This window comes from Mastomys coucha, unplaced genomic scaffold, assembly GCF_008632895.1.
Source record: "Mastomys coucha isolate ucsf_1 unplaced genomic scaffold, UCSF_Mcou_1 pScaffold7, whole genome shotgun sequence".
In the NCBI taxonomy this organism is placed as follows: Eukaryota; Metazoa; Chordata; class Mammalia; order Rodentia; family Muridae; genus Mastomys; species Mastomys coucha.
The window spans coordinates 93,889,081-93,905,851 of record NW_022196913.1 but is presented as its reverse complement, the minus strand read 5'-3'; the positions used below and the strand labels follow the sequence as shown (position 1 = coordinate 93,905,851).

The window sequence follows — 16,771 nt, the reverse complement described above, 5'->3', positions numbered from 1 at the left end:
TACACCAGACTTCTCACCAGAGACTATGAAAGCTAGAAGATCCTGGGAAGATGTCATACAGACCCTAACAAGAACACAAATGCTAGCCCATGCTACTAAACCCAGCAAAACTCTCAATTACCATAGATGGAGAAAACAAGATATTCCATGATAAAACCAAATTTACATAATATCCCACAAATGCAGCCCTACAAAGGAGAATATATGAAAAACATCAACATAAGGAGCAAAACTACATCCTACAAGAAACAAGAAAGTAATCTTTCAACAAATCCACACAAACCTAATTCCACCTCTTACAACAAAAACAACAGGAAGTGACAATTACTTTTTCTTAATATCTTAATATGAAAATTAATATTGCCAACATATCCTAATCAATTGAAATCCCAAAACATGAGGAATTAGGAGTTTATTGACTGTCATCCAATGGTCTCTCTAATTTGGTAATTGGAGAAATAGGTCCAATATTATACAATCCATATACACTTTTAGCTTGTTTTGTTTGTGACAGTGTCTTGCTGTGTACAACATAATGGTCTTGAGATCTTGCTTCTCCTATCTCAGCCTCTCTATTAGTAGTATTGATATTTCATGTTTTTATACTATACTATGGTTTTCAGAACAGCTTACATATTTTAAAAGTATTTATATACCCAAAAGAAATGTAGACAATTAAATTGGGAGGTGGCTTGTAAGAGAACAACAAAGAGTGGGACTGAATGCTTTGCTTGACGTTTCAAGTTACCACAGTAAGAGCCAAGATTTTAAGCTCTACTAAATAGAAGACAAACAAACAAACAAAAAAAACACTTTATATATTTATGTTCATTTAAGAAAATATTAGTAGTTATGTATTATTTTGAAATATACACTTAATACGTTTGGAGTTATTTAAAATTTATATTGAGAAAAACGTATGTATTTTCAGTATTGCTGTAGACAAGCATCTACATAAGACTATTAAATTGATTGTTGTTTTATATCAAACAACTTTTATAATACTTATTTTTATTGTTGTAGTATTTTATAAATTTTAAAGAATATGACAAAAAAAGATATTGCAGGTATTGAAGGAGGGTCTCTGGGAGGAGTTGGGGTACAAAAGGAAAACAAGAATGTGATTTAATTCTATTTACTTAAAACATGTTTTTAAATGTTAACAAATTCAGATAAATTGAAATCATGTAACTTTTCTCATTATAATGCAATAAAACTTTTTTAAAAAAGGAAAAAAAAAGGAAAAGATGAGCTCACAGTAAAAGTTGAGAAATACTTGCAGTAAGTGGGGCGGGGGTATGTGTGTTCATCAGAGCTCCATTTGAAAGGACTCTTCACTTTGTGGCCAGTTGTGATCCTATTTCTTCCTACAAAATCTGAAGTTCTCCCCAATACTTGCAGTAAGTGGGGCGGGGGTATGTGTGTTCATCAGAGCTCCATTTGAAAGGACTCTTCACTTTGTGGCCAGTTGTGATTCTATTTCTTCCTACAAAATCTGAAGTTCTCCCCTACCCGATTGTCATCTGTCACAAATCATGCAAGAAGGCGGCTAAGAAACTCACTGTCAACCTCCTGCCCTAAAGCCCTATACATCTGAGTGCCAGGGCATGAAGAAAGGAACATGAAACAGAGGAGAAAGGACTTGAATTTTCAAAGGTAAACATCCTCAGGTGGTGACATTGTCTCCTCTCTGAGCTTTAAGTTTTTAAAGCTCTATAATATTAGTGAAATGTTTCTGCTTCTGAAGTCCGTGGTGGAATTATATTCCAGATATTTAGAAAGCAGAGCAGAGCAGGGGGTGACACCGAGTGGTTTCTCAACCAATGACACCATCATGTGCAGCTCTCAAGACTCCCCCCACCACCACCACCACCACCAAAAAAATTTGTGCAGGCTTCCCTAAAATTCAGTTAGATGTTGATCAAGGCCTGAGTTAATTGACCTACGGAGGTCTGTTACATGTAGCGTTTTATGAGGCAAACTAACCCGAGTCTGATGATGGACAAGCTTTTCTAGAAATCTTTGCTGAAGATATAAAGGATGTGTATTGTAGTCCTTCCTTAACAGGAGCTAGGTACTAGTGGCTGCCCACTTCCTGCCCCTGTAGAAGACTTAGCGGACTGGATTCTTCCTAAACAGTGTGGCTTTCCAGGTAAAACCCTGCACTTGGACTGGTTTCAAGGTTTATCCTTCGGCTACTCTGGATTGGAGGTGGCCCGTGCGAGCCCAGCAGTGAGCTTCTGGACACCTCCCAGGCAGGGAGATGGAACAGCATTGTTCATGAGAGGTGCCACGTCACAGACCTGTCTGCAGCAGCACTTCCTGGACCCACAGTCTTAGGGGAAATTAGAGGGACTGCCCTTTCAATTTCTGAAGTAAACATTGTTGGGCCTTTTTAAAAATGAAGGTAGCTTATTTTTAAACTGCTCACTACTGGCTTCTAAAGCATGTTGTATGTGTTAACTTTGGTAGCATAATAAGGAAGTGCTTACCTCTTTCAAACCCAATAGCTGACATGACTGTGTACAGATACATGCATGTGTGTGTTTGTGTGTCTGTTGTCTGTCTGTCCGTCTGTCTTTCCGTCTGTCTGTCTGTCTGTCTGTCTATCTGTCTGTGTGTATCCATGCTGGTAATGTGGTAGTGGTGGTGGTGGTGGTGGTGGTGGTGGTGGTGGTGGTGGTGATAATGATGCAGAGGTGACTTGCTTTATTTAAATAAAAGGTGTGTTGTTTCTGGCTGAAAGTCAGGCTCATCTGGTCATAGGAAGTCATGTGTCTCTTTACTGGTGACATACATGTTGTCAGAAGGCAAACTAAAGACTGCAGCCCAGAAAATCCACTGAATCTCAATTCCTGATGATTGCTAAAATCAATGTCAACTCAAGAAGTACGAGAACTATGTTCCTTTTTTGTGTTTTCTCACTTTACTAAGAAATTTGTAGCTGGACACTGGGTTGAAGAAAGTAAAACAATGAAGTGCCATAGTGAATGGGTAAAAGGACAGACGGATTGATTTCCACCATGTCTCCCCCACCTCTCTCTCTCAGCCTGCACCTACAGAAACCAGGAATGCCGCTTGACCATACATTATGACAACGGATTTTCTCTTTCCACTGAGCCTCAGGATGGTGCCTTTCCTAAGACAATTATACAGTCCCCTTACGAGAAGCTCAAAATGTCTTCGGATGATGGAATCAGGATGCTCTATTTAGACTTTGGAGGCAAAGAAGGAGAGATTGTAAGTGTGCTTTTCTTGTGACCACATGATTTCATTGGCTGCATTATGCATCACCTCTGCATAACTTGGAAGTGGTAGGGTGCCTGACTACTTCCTTAACGCATTCTACCAGTAGCATGGTGGCGGTAGGCTCCTGTTGCAGTTGGTCCTTGAGAAAGTGGGATTGAGTTCCAAGGCTTCAAACAGATCCAGTTATCTTAAGTTCCTTCCTTTGGTTTCATTTTTCATTAGAAAATGACATAAATATTTGAATCTAGAGAAAGAATCTTTTATAAGGTTAGCATTAAATTCTTATCAAACAGGATTTCTCAGGTGTTTTTAACGTAAGTCCCATTCTCATTTTAAAGATGTGCTAAGCAGCTAGTATAATCTTGGTGTTGTGCCAGGTGAGGGGGGGATGAGGTCAGGTGTGCAAACAAGCATTGTCAGGGAAGAGAACTATGGGCACTGGGGGAGTAGACAGTAGACAGCATCTGAGCTGAGGAAGAGACAGACAAGACTAGCAAAGTTGGGAACTACTCATCAAGCAATATTCACCCAAGTTAGCCAGTTACTGGTTAAGGTTACAGCCATACGGCATACCAGTGCACACAGTTCTCGTATTGAAATTGATGATTGTCAATGGCCATTGTTCCCCAACCATAGGAAAGACATGTATGAAGTCTAGTTTCCCGGCAACTGACAATGGTACATTCTTCCACCGGTAGGCAATAGTGGTCTGTGGCATTTCTTAGAAAATGAAGCATCTCACCTAAGGTGTCAAATACGGAACTGGAAGCACACACCCTTGACTTGGTAATAACTAGTCTACCCAGACATTGTACCCATCACAATAGGTTGGCTTCCTGTTCCAACAGGAAGAGAGGAAGTTGAGAACATATAAATGAGTCCCTAACTGGAGAAAAAAATCTACTTGTTTTTAGTCGGCTACGAGACCTCTGCTCTCCCTCCCTCTTTCTTTCCTATGCCCATTTCTTGCCACAAGTTGTTCAGGTGTTTTTTTTTGTTGTTGTTGTTGTTGTTGGGTTTTTGTTTGTTTGTTTGTGGTTTTGGTTTTGGTTTTGGTGGGCTTTACTAGGAAGTATTTGGAATGCACTTTTGGAGCTCCCAGAAGCTGACTAAGGGGGAGGGATATGTTCACAGTGAAGAGTTAAAGGGCCTTTCACTTTAGACATGTCACATGACCCCACTGACCTCAGTGCAAAACCAGGCTGTTGTTTTGGGTACTATCAGCAGAGGTGACCAAGTCCATTCCCCGGGGACTGACAGTGGACCCTTACCCACTGTCTGAGAATTCTTTCTCTTTTTCAATGGATTCTAAGAATTCCTCTGGATTTTGTTTTTTTATATTTCTGCATTCCAGTTCTTTAAATGTAGCCTGAGACCATGACTGAAATGAGTTAGTGACTTGGTTGTCCCTGTCACTAAAACACATCTTGTTTGTTACAGTGTATCAGTCCTCCATCTGTATACTTATTCTTAAATGCAGCTACTTTATAGCAACGTGGAAACACACAAGAAATAGTCTTTTGTCTTATCCTTGCTTGTATCCAAGGCTATTTCTTTCCTTTCATTTCTTTGGATTCAAGTCACCCTAGCTATAAAATAAGGGATTGAGGCAGACAGTTTTTAATGTCACTATTCAAAAACTGTGTCCTTTTTTTTTTTTTTTTGTGGCATGGGATATGGATAATTAATCTCCGGCTCTGACATCAGATAGACTTGAGTCCATACTTCCTTATTGACTGTAAAAGCTGTGGTTTCATGAAGTTGAAAAACATCTCTAGATCTTAGTTTTTTCCATATGAAAAATGGGGACAATGACAATTGCTACCTCCTAGGGTTTTGACAGTGAAAGATTACCTTGACTGCATTAAAGGAGGCAGAAGGGCCCCCTCCATACCTGGCCATGGCCCTAGAGCAGCAGCATCCATCCATCCATGCATTCATCCCTGTTTCTTGATTGAGGATGCAGTGCGACCCACCAGCCCAGCTGCTTCAAGTTCCCACTGCCTTGAGTTTCCACCATGGTGGATTCAACTCTTAGCTAAAATACAGCCTTAAGTTGCCTTTGTAAGAATGCTTTCATCATAGCAACAATAACAAAAAAACAAAACAAAACAAAAAAACAAACAAAACAAGACACTGGTCTCTTAAGTGTTTGGTAAATGTTATTGCATACATTATTCTTATTGCACAGAAACACCACCATCAGAACAGTAGAAGGGAATCAGGAAGTTTCCCAAATTTTTCTAAATTAGGTCAAGTGATAATTCTACTCGTGAAGGTCTCTATGCCCTAGTCAGGCATGCCCTGGGTTGTGCAGGAGGCACATTCAGAAGGCTAGGACTTTAGATGTCACCATCAGAGAGATGTATGTCCACAGTGGTTGAAGAGCACAGGGTGGCAACGACAAGGATACTTAGCATGAGCTCCGTAATCACGACTCCCATGGCCGTTTCACAGGCAGGATCGTATTTAATACTCTAATTAACTTGCATATTAGTAAGGCTGAGAAGAATTTTAAGTGAGCTGGCCAGGACTAGACATCTAAAACACTGTCAGAACCAAGAAACAAGCAACTTGAGCTCTGAAATATGAACTCCTGGCTGCTGTACCAAACTGAGCGTAAACATCACTAATGGGGAGCTGAAAATAAATGGTTTAGACGTGAAGGGTCCCGTCAGTATTTATTGAATTATTATAGGTAAACACATTACACCTCTTTTTAGAAAAAAGCAGGTATGGGCAATATAAGGAATAAGCTCAAAGAGTTATTCCCTTATGTCACTGAGAACAAAGATTGGAGGGACAGAGATGCTCAAGTTAACTCCACAGAAACACAAATGCATACAGAGTGGCTATCAATATGCCCCACTAAGCATTCACTGACGATCTCTGATGCTCTCTCCTTTCTCCATTTCAGCAACTGGACCTTCACTCCTGCCCCAAGCCAATCGTTTTCATCATCCACTCCTTTCTGTCTGCTAAGATAACACGACTGGGCTTGGTGGCCTGAACAGAGAGGCGACTTGCCTTAGGAAAGGAAAAGCCTGCTGTGCCTCGGGACTGTGACATCAGGCACTGCACCAGATGTAGCATGCACAGCCAGCTTCAGGTTTCAGGAGTCACATGCAACATCCCAGGCTCCTCTATCGGTTTCAGAAACTTTAAGGGACACCCTAAAGGAAACAACACAGGGGATATCAGAAGAGAGTTTCATAGATCTGTACAAAGAGGTGAGGGGAGGTGAATATACACAGCGTATCTTTTAAATAATGACAACCAAGGACACAACCATTACAACAGCATAGGAAGATCTTAATCACACCAGTTTCTAGGCAACTGGGTCACCCAGGTAAGCCAGAGCGGAGCAGATGAGAAATGGATAGTTAAGCCTATTTCTCTGCCCCTAGTAACAGCCCCTTGCTTCCTTATGATTTATTTTCTGATTCAAGTTGAGCTAACTTTCATTGGTAGAAACAACCTTTTTAAAAAGAATGAAGCAGGTGTTCCTTAATGAGTTTTTTTTTCTGTTGGTCTAGAGTGATTCCAAAGTGTTCTCATTAGCATATGTTGAACAGAAATGAAATAAAACACTGGATACTGACCTGAGCTCTAAGCTGGCAGAATCTGAGCCAAAATGGACTGTTTCAATTGCAAAGCTATCCTGAAGATTCGTACACACAAATGATGATTAATTCTGGAACTCCACTCCACACCCATGGATGACGTTTCATAGCCGAAAGTGGTACCCGTATTTACAGAAATCAAATTGTAGGCAATTTTTAAAAAGATTGTCCTTACACACAGAGAGACACATACACAGACACAGACACAGACACATGCGCGTATACACACACACACACACACACACACACACACACACGTCACACAGTTGGGAGTTATCGGCATTTTACAGTTTTCAGTGGAAGTATCTTTTAGTGGTCCCTGTTTCTGCTTGTTCTCATGCACATGCATTTTAAGTAAGGGAAAGCATCTCTAAGTTTTTGATGATGCTATTTTACACATACAGAACCAGAGATATGATCAAATCTACAGATAGCATCTATATTAACTTTGGAATTCCAGGGGAATGATATAGTGGCCTGATATTTTTCTACAAGAGTATTTTGAGGCATTATCTAGCCTATAAATACTTAATGCTTTTCATTTTTGCCTTTCAAGATCTAGTCACTAAAAACTACACCCATTATTTGATTTTGGAGCTATTTTTTAGTTAGGAGGAAGAGGCAAGTAGCCCCTTTTACGGTAGGTCAGGCCTGCCTGGCTGTTGCCAGGTAACTGTGGGGCGAAACTTAGACAGAATGCTAACACTTTTCATAAGCCCTGAAAATTAAGCCTAGGATTTTGAATTTTTAGTACTTGTTTTCCATGTGGTTTTACACTAGCACGTGCCCTGTATTCTGCCTGTGCTGGAAGAGTCATAGTTTAGCAGGTGCCTATGCAAAGCGAAACTGCCTAAAGGCGCAGGGTTAGGCTTCCTCAGATCTGTGTGTTTATAGAGTTACAATTGTATTTTAAACCATCATTTCCCCCAAAGCACTTCCCATACACCACCATTTCCAAGGGACACTGAACAGTGTGCTCAGGTGGGCGGTTAGTAATTTAGGAGCTTGTTGATAAAAAAAATTTGCAAACTAGCAACTTAAGACATGTTAGGCCCTTGTTGGATTTACTAGCCTCCTCAAAAGTTCTGGTCTTCATGGGTCTTTGTCTTGAAGGTGGGGATGAGGGTCCTATGCCTTGCGCATCTTTGTAATGGGCCATCTATGAAGCTAGTGGGTTTTGTAGATGATGCTTAAGGAAATACCACCACACGACATTGACTTTTGGTTGGTTTCCTATTTTAAAATGTTGAAGAGTGGAAGCCAGCTTCAAACCTGTAGGAAAGTGTTGATGCATTTGTAAATTGTATTGTACTCTTTCACACTATATATTTTCAGAGATCACTGGAATGTTGTTATACAAGAGAATTATACTTATGTATTGTAAATAACATGATACATATATTAATTCCAATAGTTTAATTCAACAATGTGTAATCTAAGGTGCTCGGTACTACATGAAGTTTGAGTTAACTACTCAAGTTGCAAAGATTCTATTATATATTTATAGACAAATTAAATTGACCATAGTCACAGATATTGTTTCTTTATTGCTTCCGTTTTAGCCTGATCGATATCTGAGTAGGAGTCAACATAAACTGTCTTTTCCATTTTTAAAATTTTAATTTAAATATTTATATTTTAGGAAAAGTATATTTGAATAAAATAGATGCATTTTCTGAAGTAAATTGAAATGTGTTATTAGCAAGAAATAGAAAGATTTTACTAAGAGAGTTGTGTATTGTATATGAATGATTTTTTTCTCCTAATTAAAGTATATCATATCAGAGCGGCTATGCTGAGTCAATTTCAAATATTCACTATTGTTTCTCAGCTTGGATTTTAAACATCATCTTAAATAATAACTTTAGATTGTATTTTTTATCTTGTCTTAGGCATTAGCAGATGACACAAACTAAGTGTGGTTCATGTCTTGGTCAGTGTGTCACTTTAGTCATTTGAGAGAATTTTTTTTTCTGATTTGCTTTTGGTTCTTAGTTCTGTGAAGTATGGAACCCATAGTACTTGTTCCTAAATGAAAACCAGGACAGATGAACAATCTTTACTTGGTAGATTCTTCCTCAGTTGCCAGAGCGTGAATTCACTAGTCTGATAATTTGCCCATGCTTCTCATCTTATGGCCATTTCAAGAAGGCAAGAGGGATAGAGATTATGTCATTGTTTTCTAACATGAGCTAAATAATACAAAATCAAGCTATACAATTATTAGGAATTACACAGACAAAGGAACTTAATGAATGGCATCAATGAAGTGTGGAAATGATTTTTGGGTGTACCTTGAGTTGTTTTGTTTTTTTTGTTTTTTTTTTTTTTCTAAATCTGCCTGTGTTTATAGCCCCTATGAACATCATGTACAATTGATATATAAACTAAATAAATATTTGTCTCAGATCTCCAATGTATAGGTTTATATTTTAAGTGTATCATGGGATAAACTGAGTGGATGGTGGCTTCGTGACAGTCTCAGAGGACTGTGCGGGTGTGAAGACTGACCATGTTACTTTCCCAGAAAGATGGGTCAAAGAAGTGTGGCCAGGGTAAGCGAATACCACTAGCAATTCAGAATCCATTTAAAACACAGTCAGTATTTTATGCAACCCAGCAAATGTTGACACACTCCTCAAAATATTAGTATTTACCCCAAATTCTTAATTTGAGTGTAGTTTCAGATAAGTTTTCATCTACACTTTGGGACTCTTGTTTTTAACTAAAATGTGACTCCTGCACCAAGCTCAAAACACTTCAGTTCTCTATTATACTGTAGTTGGGTTTTGTTGTAATTTCTTGCAATAAATGTAATGGGCTGGTATTCAGAAGTCATTGAACTAATTGAAACTTTAGCAGTATTGAGATTAGATTTAGAACCAGAGTCTGGGGTTTCAAAAGACCTAGAAGCTTTGAAACATATTTCTGTACAGTTTATTCTACTGCTACCACCTTCACGCATTAATAAGGTGTATGATCCACTAGGAACATGGCAATATGATGCTGACATTGAAAAGCTGCATAGACACCAATTAAAACTTTTTTAAAGTTCATACCACTTAAGCTCATCTCAGCCATACACTGTGTCCCAGGTGCTGCATTACGGGCCACACTGACCTTGTAGCATATGCCGCTGCACTCAGGAACTCTTCCTGAACACTTTGGCATTGTGCATCGAGCCTGAAATTGAAATTTTTCACTATGAGGAGGGACGCTTCTTATCTCGCCAGGCAGACCCATTCATTTGCTGGCTGGCTAGAGTTGTTTGAAAGGTCTTGCATTCCTGCCACCAAAACTTCTATTTGTCTATCCTTCAGTCATGACCCCTGTTTTACCCTAGAAAACACAGGAAGTCCAATTTCTCTTCCACAGCAACATCCTATATACAGAGACAAGTCAAGGCTGACAGCAACTAACAAATATAAAGCAAGTCGAAAAAAGCTTTTAATTGGACATTTGAAGGGGAAAAGGAGACCAAGATTAAAATCTTCTCAGGTGTCTAGTGCTAAAGGTTACAACCAACATGGATAAAGCCACCAATAAATGTATTTGGCAATAATTTGGAGAACAATTTGACAAATGTATAAAAATTTTAAAATGTGTACCTTTTGACCATGAGCTAGGATTGCACAAGTGAACAATACCTAATGCAGACAGATTGTCTTTGTAGCATTTGTTACCAGCTGAAAAAGGAGGTATATCAATACATTATTCTTGTATACTAATACCTGGCACATTGATCTGAATGTTCTCTGTCTGTGTTGGCATAGACAAAATCAGTAAAATTGCGACAAGATTCAAATCTTCCCTGAGTTTCTCTTGAAGAGCCACAAGCACTGTCCTAGATACAATAGCTAGTTCTGTTTGACCTAAGGGTTTCTGCTTAGAGCAAACCAGTTGCTTGCTTGAAAGCACTGCCCCCTTAGCTCTGTCCCTCCACCGCTAGGCAACCATAAGAGGCATTCCTGGCTTTCTGGGTTCTTTCTTTGGTCAGTTCTACACTTGGATCAAAAGCCACTCTGTAGGGTATAGGTCCTGGCTTCCTAAGGAGTTGTTAAAAGAAATAGCCTGAATGTTGTGAGAATCCCTTCCCTGGGGAAGCATAAACAAAACACACCCTTCTTTTGAAGGTTCTCATAATAAACCAAGTCTGATTCCACTGAGGTTCAGCCCAGGAATGGTGAGATTCTTGGACTTACTCACAGAAGATTATTTGAGGAACTTCTTACAGGAATGACCCTGGGTAAATCTTCTTCACTCAGCATGGATAATGACTGGCCCAGAGCCACATTGATGATGTTTCTTTCCATAGTGAACCTTTCCCAACCTATGTGCTCTAGTATCTCCCTATCCCAAGGCTACCTGCAATTAGAGCAGAGTTACATACAGATAGCAAGAAGGGGAAAGGGGATCAGATGGAGGCTCAGGTGAGGGTCCAGTGATGCTCCCTGTATCGTTCTATGACAGACTCTTGCAGGTAGGCATGGCTGATCAGATGAGAATAGGGGCTGTTTGGCTTAGAGGATAGCGCTTGAAAACACTAAGAGAAACTAAAACTGTGGTGAACTTAAATCCGAGAGGGCAAATGAAAGTTCCCAGTATGGGGGAACTGAGCAGGTAATGCTTGCTATCTTCCTCTCTGTGTTCTTGGCTGTGGTAGAGCTAAAATACTCATCAACCATCTTGGGACAGCCCATCTGACAAAGGGTACCCACTGCTACTGGATGACTGGCTGTCTCTTTGGTCCTTGCCTCGTTTTGTTTTCTAGTGAACATGATTCAAGAGCATTATTAATTTCACTCACAACATTGAACAGAGTACTGTTAAAAGTAACGGTTATACATGGCAAGATGCTGTAAACACACACACATACACACACGAAATAAGTAAGAGAATTGGTACAGAAAGGGTGCTTGAGTCTGAGCATGGAGAAAAAGTGGAAACATGGAGAACATATTCTTGCTTATCTGGAAAGGACCATTATAAACCGTAATAGGCCCTACTGTAAATTATTGCTGGGAAATGGTCCCAGGGATCATGAGTATGACATAAAGCCCTTCAATGTTACATGAACTTCTTAAATGTGCACTTGAAAATTGTTTTTAAAGGGCTCTTTCTGTAGATGAAATTCTGAGAATGGTAAATATTATTTTTAGCCTGTTTATATAAAATTTTGAATAATAGAACTATTTGAAAATGTGACCATAAATCAGTTATTATTTTACCTACAGTCCTTTAAATGACACGAAATTCGATTTCACTCAGGGAAGCAAGTTTAATAGCTCCTTAAAACAATTAAACCATGCACAGAGGGTACAGCATAATGTTTAAGTAACAGAAAAAGCAGTAGAAACATCTCTTTTGGATTCTTCTTCCTCTTCTTCTTCTTCTTCTTCTTCTTCTTCTTCTTCTTCTTCTTCTTCTTCTTCCTCTTCCTCCTCCTTCTCCTCTTCCTTTTTCTTCTCCTCCTCTTCTTTTCCTTTTCTTACACCTAAGGCTCCAGAGAAAGGACATGATCAGTGTTACAGCAACAGCAAGGAGAGCAGAAGGAGGTAGGGATATGGGAAAGACAGCAAGCTTATTGAAGACAAAAGAAGGCAAGATGAACTGATGTGACATCAGACCATCTATAGCTTTTTGGCAGCTGGATGAGGGAAAGGCACATAAACTCTTTTAGAATGACTGCAGTCTTAGGCAGGGACTGCCTTACTCTCACGCTTGGCCTGAAGGCTGCAATTCTCTCTTGGCTTGGACTGGGGCCTAGGAATGTTGAAAGAAAAGAAAGCCAGTTATATTTTTAGAAACTTTTACTTACAATTCTTGGATGAATAAAGCTTATTTTTCTCACAAGAACCCAAAGGCAATGACCAAGAAAGACCTTCAATAATGCCTCATTAATTGTAGCTGTTCGGCTTTCTAATCCTCCTCTGTAAAGCAGTGGGGGATGAGAAGTTTCTTCCTCTACAAGCTTTCTGGGTCTTACAGGAAAGCAAAACAATTCAAAAGAGAAACCCATTCTCTCTTTCTTCAGCTGTAGTCTTGGTAACTGAAGTCTCTGCCACCTTCTTTCTTGCACTACATTTGTGGATGTGAATGAGATCTAAGGTTTGTCTACAATGAATCGCCTTACAACCCAGGGGCTTGGCACACCAAAAGGCATTAGTGTTCACTATTGTGTGGCCTGGTGAGGCTGGTCCATCCCTCCCACTGTTGTTTAGATGCCTGGTCTCACTCATGTGGCTGTATTTGGATGGGGCATTAACCTGAGTGGGGAGTTCCTTAATGTTGCATACACAGGTCTGCAGCTGCTGCTGGCTATCAAACAGGTACCTTGTTGTACACCATCTGACCTCCCCCATGTGCTCAGGACTAGGTTCCATGAGAGAAGAGAAGTTATAAGGTCTTAAAATTCTAGGTTCCAGCTCCCAGTAGTCATTGATACTTACTGGCTGCTTAGAGGCAGGGATTAGGAATATGAAAACCATCTACGTAGAAAGGCTTTGTGGAACTGTTTTATGTTCTGCATTCTTTCCTCCAAGTAAAGTCATTTTTTTCTTTTTTTTCTTTTTTCTTCCTTTTTTTTTTTATAAACAAAACATATGCAGGAAAAGGGCCAATATAACCTCTCTCCTCCAGACTCTTCAGTTAACGGCTTTGCTTGACATACCATCACCACATAGCATAGCTCACTCATCCTTGGGCCCTGTGGTTCTCTGCTTTCCCAAGGAAAAGCAGCATCAATGTCAACTTCCCATTCTAAAGAATGGGAACTTTCAAAACGTTGAGTTCCCCCTGGCTGAAGTGTAAGGTCAGTTCATACCTTCCTCCTCTTTCATGCACCTATCAAGGTCATTCAGTTGCAAAGCTTAATAAGCACGGTCAACTGGCCAGCTGGGCTCCACTCCTGGAGCTCAGCCCCAGAGTAGATACAGCTGTACTCCAGCCCCTCTTTGCCCCTTGTCTCATCAAATTTTGTTCCTATTAACTAGTGTTTGCTAGAGCTCCCTGAAGATTGCCTGGGTAGTCACAAGTCTTCCCCCGTGTCCACTTTCTGGTTTATTTGAAATATTGTTGACCATCTTTTATTTTTAGATATTTTTTCTGGGTCATTGAAAAAGAAAGAAAGAAAAAAAAAAGCTATGAGAATAACACAGTAGTCAAGTCGAATTTGAATTGTGGAGGGATAATGTGATGGTTTACACAAACACACACACACACACACACACACACACACACAAATGTCTCCCATACTCTTGGGCATTTGAATATTTGGTCTCCAGTTGGTGGTTCTGTTTGAGGAGGTTTATGTGGGTCAAACTTGCTGGGGGACATGCGTTAGAGAGACAGGCTTTGTAAAGCATGTGTTGCTTCCAATTCACTCTCTCTGTACTTGCTGAAGATGTGAGCTTGTGGCTCTGTGCTCCTGCTGCCAGGCCTGCCACTTGCTGCCAGTACTTACCAGGCACAACGGACTCTTACCCTCTGTATCTGTAAACCCAAGGCAGCTCTTCCATAATGGGTCTTGGTCACGTGCTACCACATGTTGCTACAGAAGAGTAACTAAGGCCGATAAGGATGGTTGTAACTCCCCTTCCAATGCGCTCACTGATGAGGAGGATCCAGTCAGAACATCTTCGCTCTGAGTATAGGCCAGTCTGTAAGGTGTACAGGCCAGGCCCTGAGGTACATAGTACAGAGACGAGGTTGGTAATCAAAACCAGACATCCAAAACTTGAGAGAGCAGTTTCTTTGAGCAATGGGCTTGACTGAAAAAGCTTTCACATCCCAAATCTTCTACAGACCCGGTGCTAAGAAGACAGAATTTCCCAGGCACCAGTGAACTGGAGTTCTTGGGTATACATAGGATTTGTCGAGCCTCTTTGACACTCCTCACAGCTCCACTTACCCCATCACACAGTCCACCCCTTAAGTTCATACAGCCTGCAGCTACAGACATCCTTCAGAAGAAGTTTTTCTTGTTGGTGATGGGTAGAAACTACGGGCACACAGTTAAGAACATGAAACCTGTTGATAGATTTCTGTGAAATTGGTGCTATTTTGAGGGTGCTGTGGTTTGTATGTGTTTGTGCTTCATTCTTTTAGAGTTCCTGTGTTGTAGCCGTGGTCCTTGTTATGGTGCTGATGTGCTGTGAGCTTTAGAAGATGAAGTTTGGTTAGAAGTCCTCAGGTCAATAGGGTAATGCCCACAGAGGTGTTAACGGAGTTCGCCCGGGACCCCTGAGTTACCTCTCTGTGATAAAGGGCAAGCCTGGTGCTATTGCTCAAGCTCTTGTCTAGCGCTGTGACCTTCCCACACATGCTCTTGCCTCAGATATGCCATTCCGCACGATGCCCTTACCAGATCCTGATGCGGATATCATGCCTTTGAACGTTCAGAACTGTGAGCCAGATAAAACTTTCTTAGTAAAGTTACTCAGCTTCACATCTTTCGTCATAGGGCTGAAAGAGTCAGCGAAGAGATCAAGAACTGGCTGGATACTAGCAGCTTGCTATGGCCCAACCTAATGCAGTAGAAAGCACACAATGTGATCAGGGACACCGCATGAAGGGGTTCTGGGCATAAAAAAGAGAAAGGTGCTGAAGACATTGGCATTAAGAAAGGAAATCAAGGCACAGTGACTTTCCTGAGCGAATTGTGCCACATGCTGCATCTGGAAGAGCAGCCCTGCACTGATTAGCAACAGGAGAAAGTTCTGCTACGTGACTTAAGTGTTATGCACATGTTTTATATTTACACAGGAGAGTTTCAATGCCACCCTGGACAGAATCTTATGGGACCATTACTGCACATGTCTATCATTATACACCACATGAGTAACAGCTTGCTGAGCTCTGTTTAGCTAATGGATAGACGAGAGAACCACCACATATTCAGAAGCTAGAACACTTACATCACTGATCCAAGTCAAATACTCCAATATCTGAGTGTTACACCTCCCTATGAAGGTTGTAGTCTACCATGTCCCAGATAGCTCCTCTGAGCTCGGTACAAAATGGAGAACTCCCTTTTCTTAGAAGAGCTTCCTCTTCCCTGCCTGATCTGGGGGAGCACAACCCCCAATCTTCTACCTGAGGAATGCCACATAGTCCTTGGCAAATCCACCAGCTCACCTCTTCCCTGCCGCCCCCCTCCTCCCCATAAGAACCTGCCCAGTAAGTAACTAGTATTCCTGGAATGCCTCTCCATACAAATAAGCATTCACAGTACTTTAAACTCCAGCCAATGAAACTTGTTAGCCAATGAAGCCTAAGAACAACGCTTTCCCACTCTCCAAGGTACATAGCCTAAGAACAACGCTTTCCCACTCTCCAAGGTACATAGCCCTGGTTCACCCTAATCAAGTGTATGCATACAAGCTGATCCCAATAAAGGTATGCGCACAAGCTAAGGTCTTCTGAGAAAGCTGTTTCCACACCCTGAGAGGGAGGAAATGGAGAACATGGAACCACAGGAGGAACCCCAGCAGGCATACCACAGCAAGCCCAGGAAACTACTTAGTTTTCTGTAACCATTTTCATAATTTTATATTTTTGACATTTTCTTTTTAATCTAATACTTTTAGAGTAACTCATCTTGCAGCCTGTTGCAAGAGTTTATTCCTTAATATTGGAGAATAGTATTTCATTGTTGAAACTTTTGTTAGTTGGCTTATCCATATTTCTCATTTGGAATTACTGAGAACCAAACTGCTATGCATAACCTAACTCAATTCCTTGTACACATCTTAATTTTTCTTGGGATTAAAGAATCATTGGGTTTAATAATTACTCTAAACGTAGCTTCACAGGAAGTAGTCAATTATTTTCTATTCCTATCAACAGCATTAAGATTTCCAACTGTGACATACAGTCACAATGTGGTATTGACAGTTTTA

The 16,771-nt window shown here is 40.5% G+C and overlaps 1 protein-coding gene across 1 annotated transcript in view; it reads left to right on the top strand.

The window, feature by feature from the left end:
- The window catches only part of Sntb1 (syntrophin beta 1), a 257,294-nt gene extending 248,009 nt beyond the window's left edge, over positions 1 to 9,285 (top strand). The window contains exons 6-7 of the mRNA XM_031359477.1: positions 3,050 to 3,240; positions 6,167 to 9,285. Of these exons, the coding sequence (XP_031215337.1) occupies positions 3,050 to 3,240; positions 6,167 to 6,259 (284 nt within the window). The 3' untranslated portion in view covers positions 6,260 to 9,285. The remainder of the gene's footprint in view (positions 1 to 3,049; positions 3,241 to 6,166) is intronic.
- Positions 9,286 to 16,771: the final 7,486 nt, after the last annotated feature.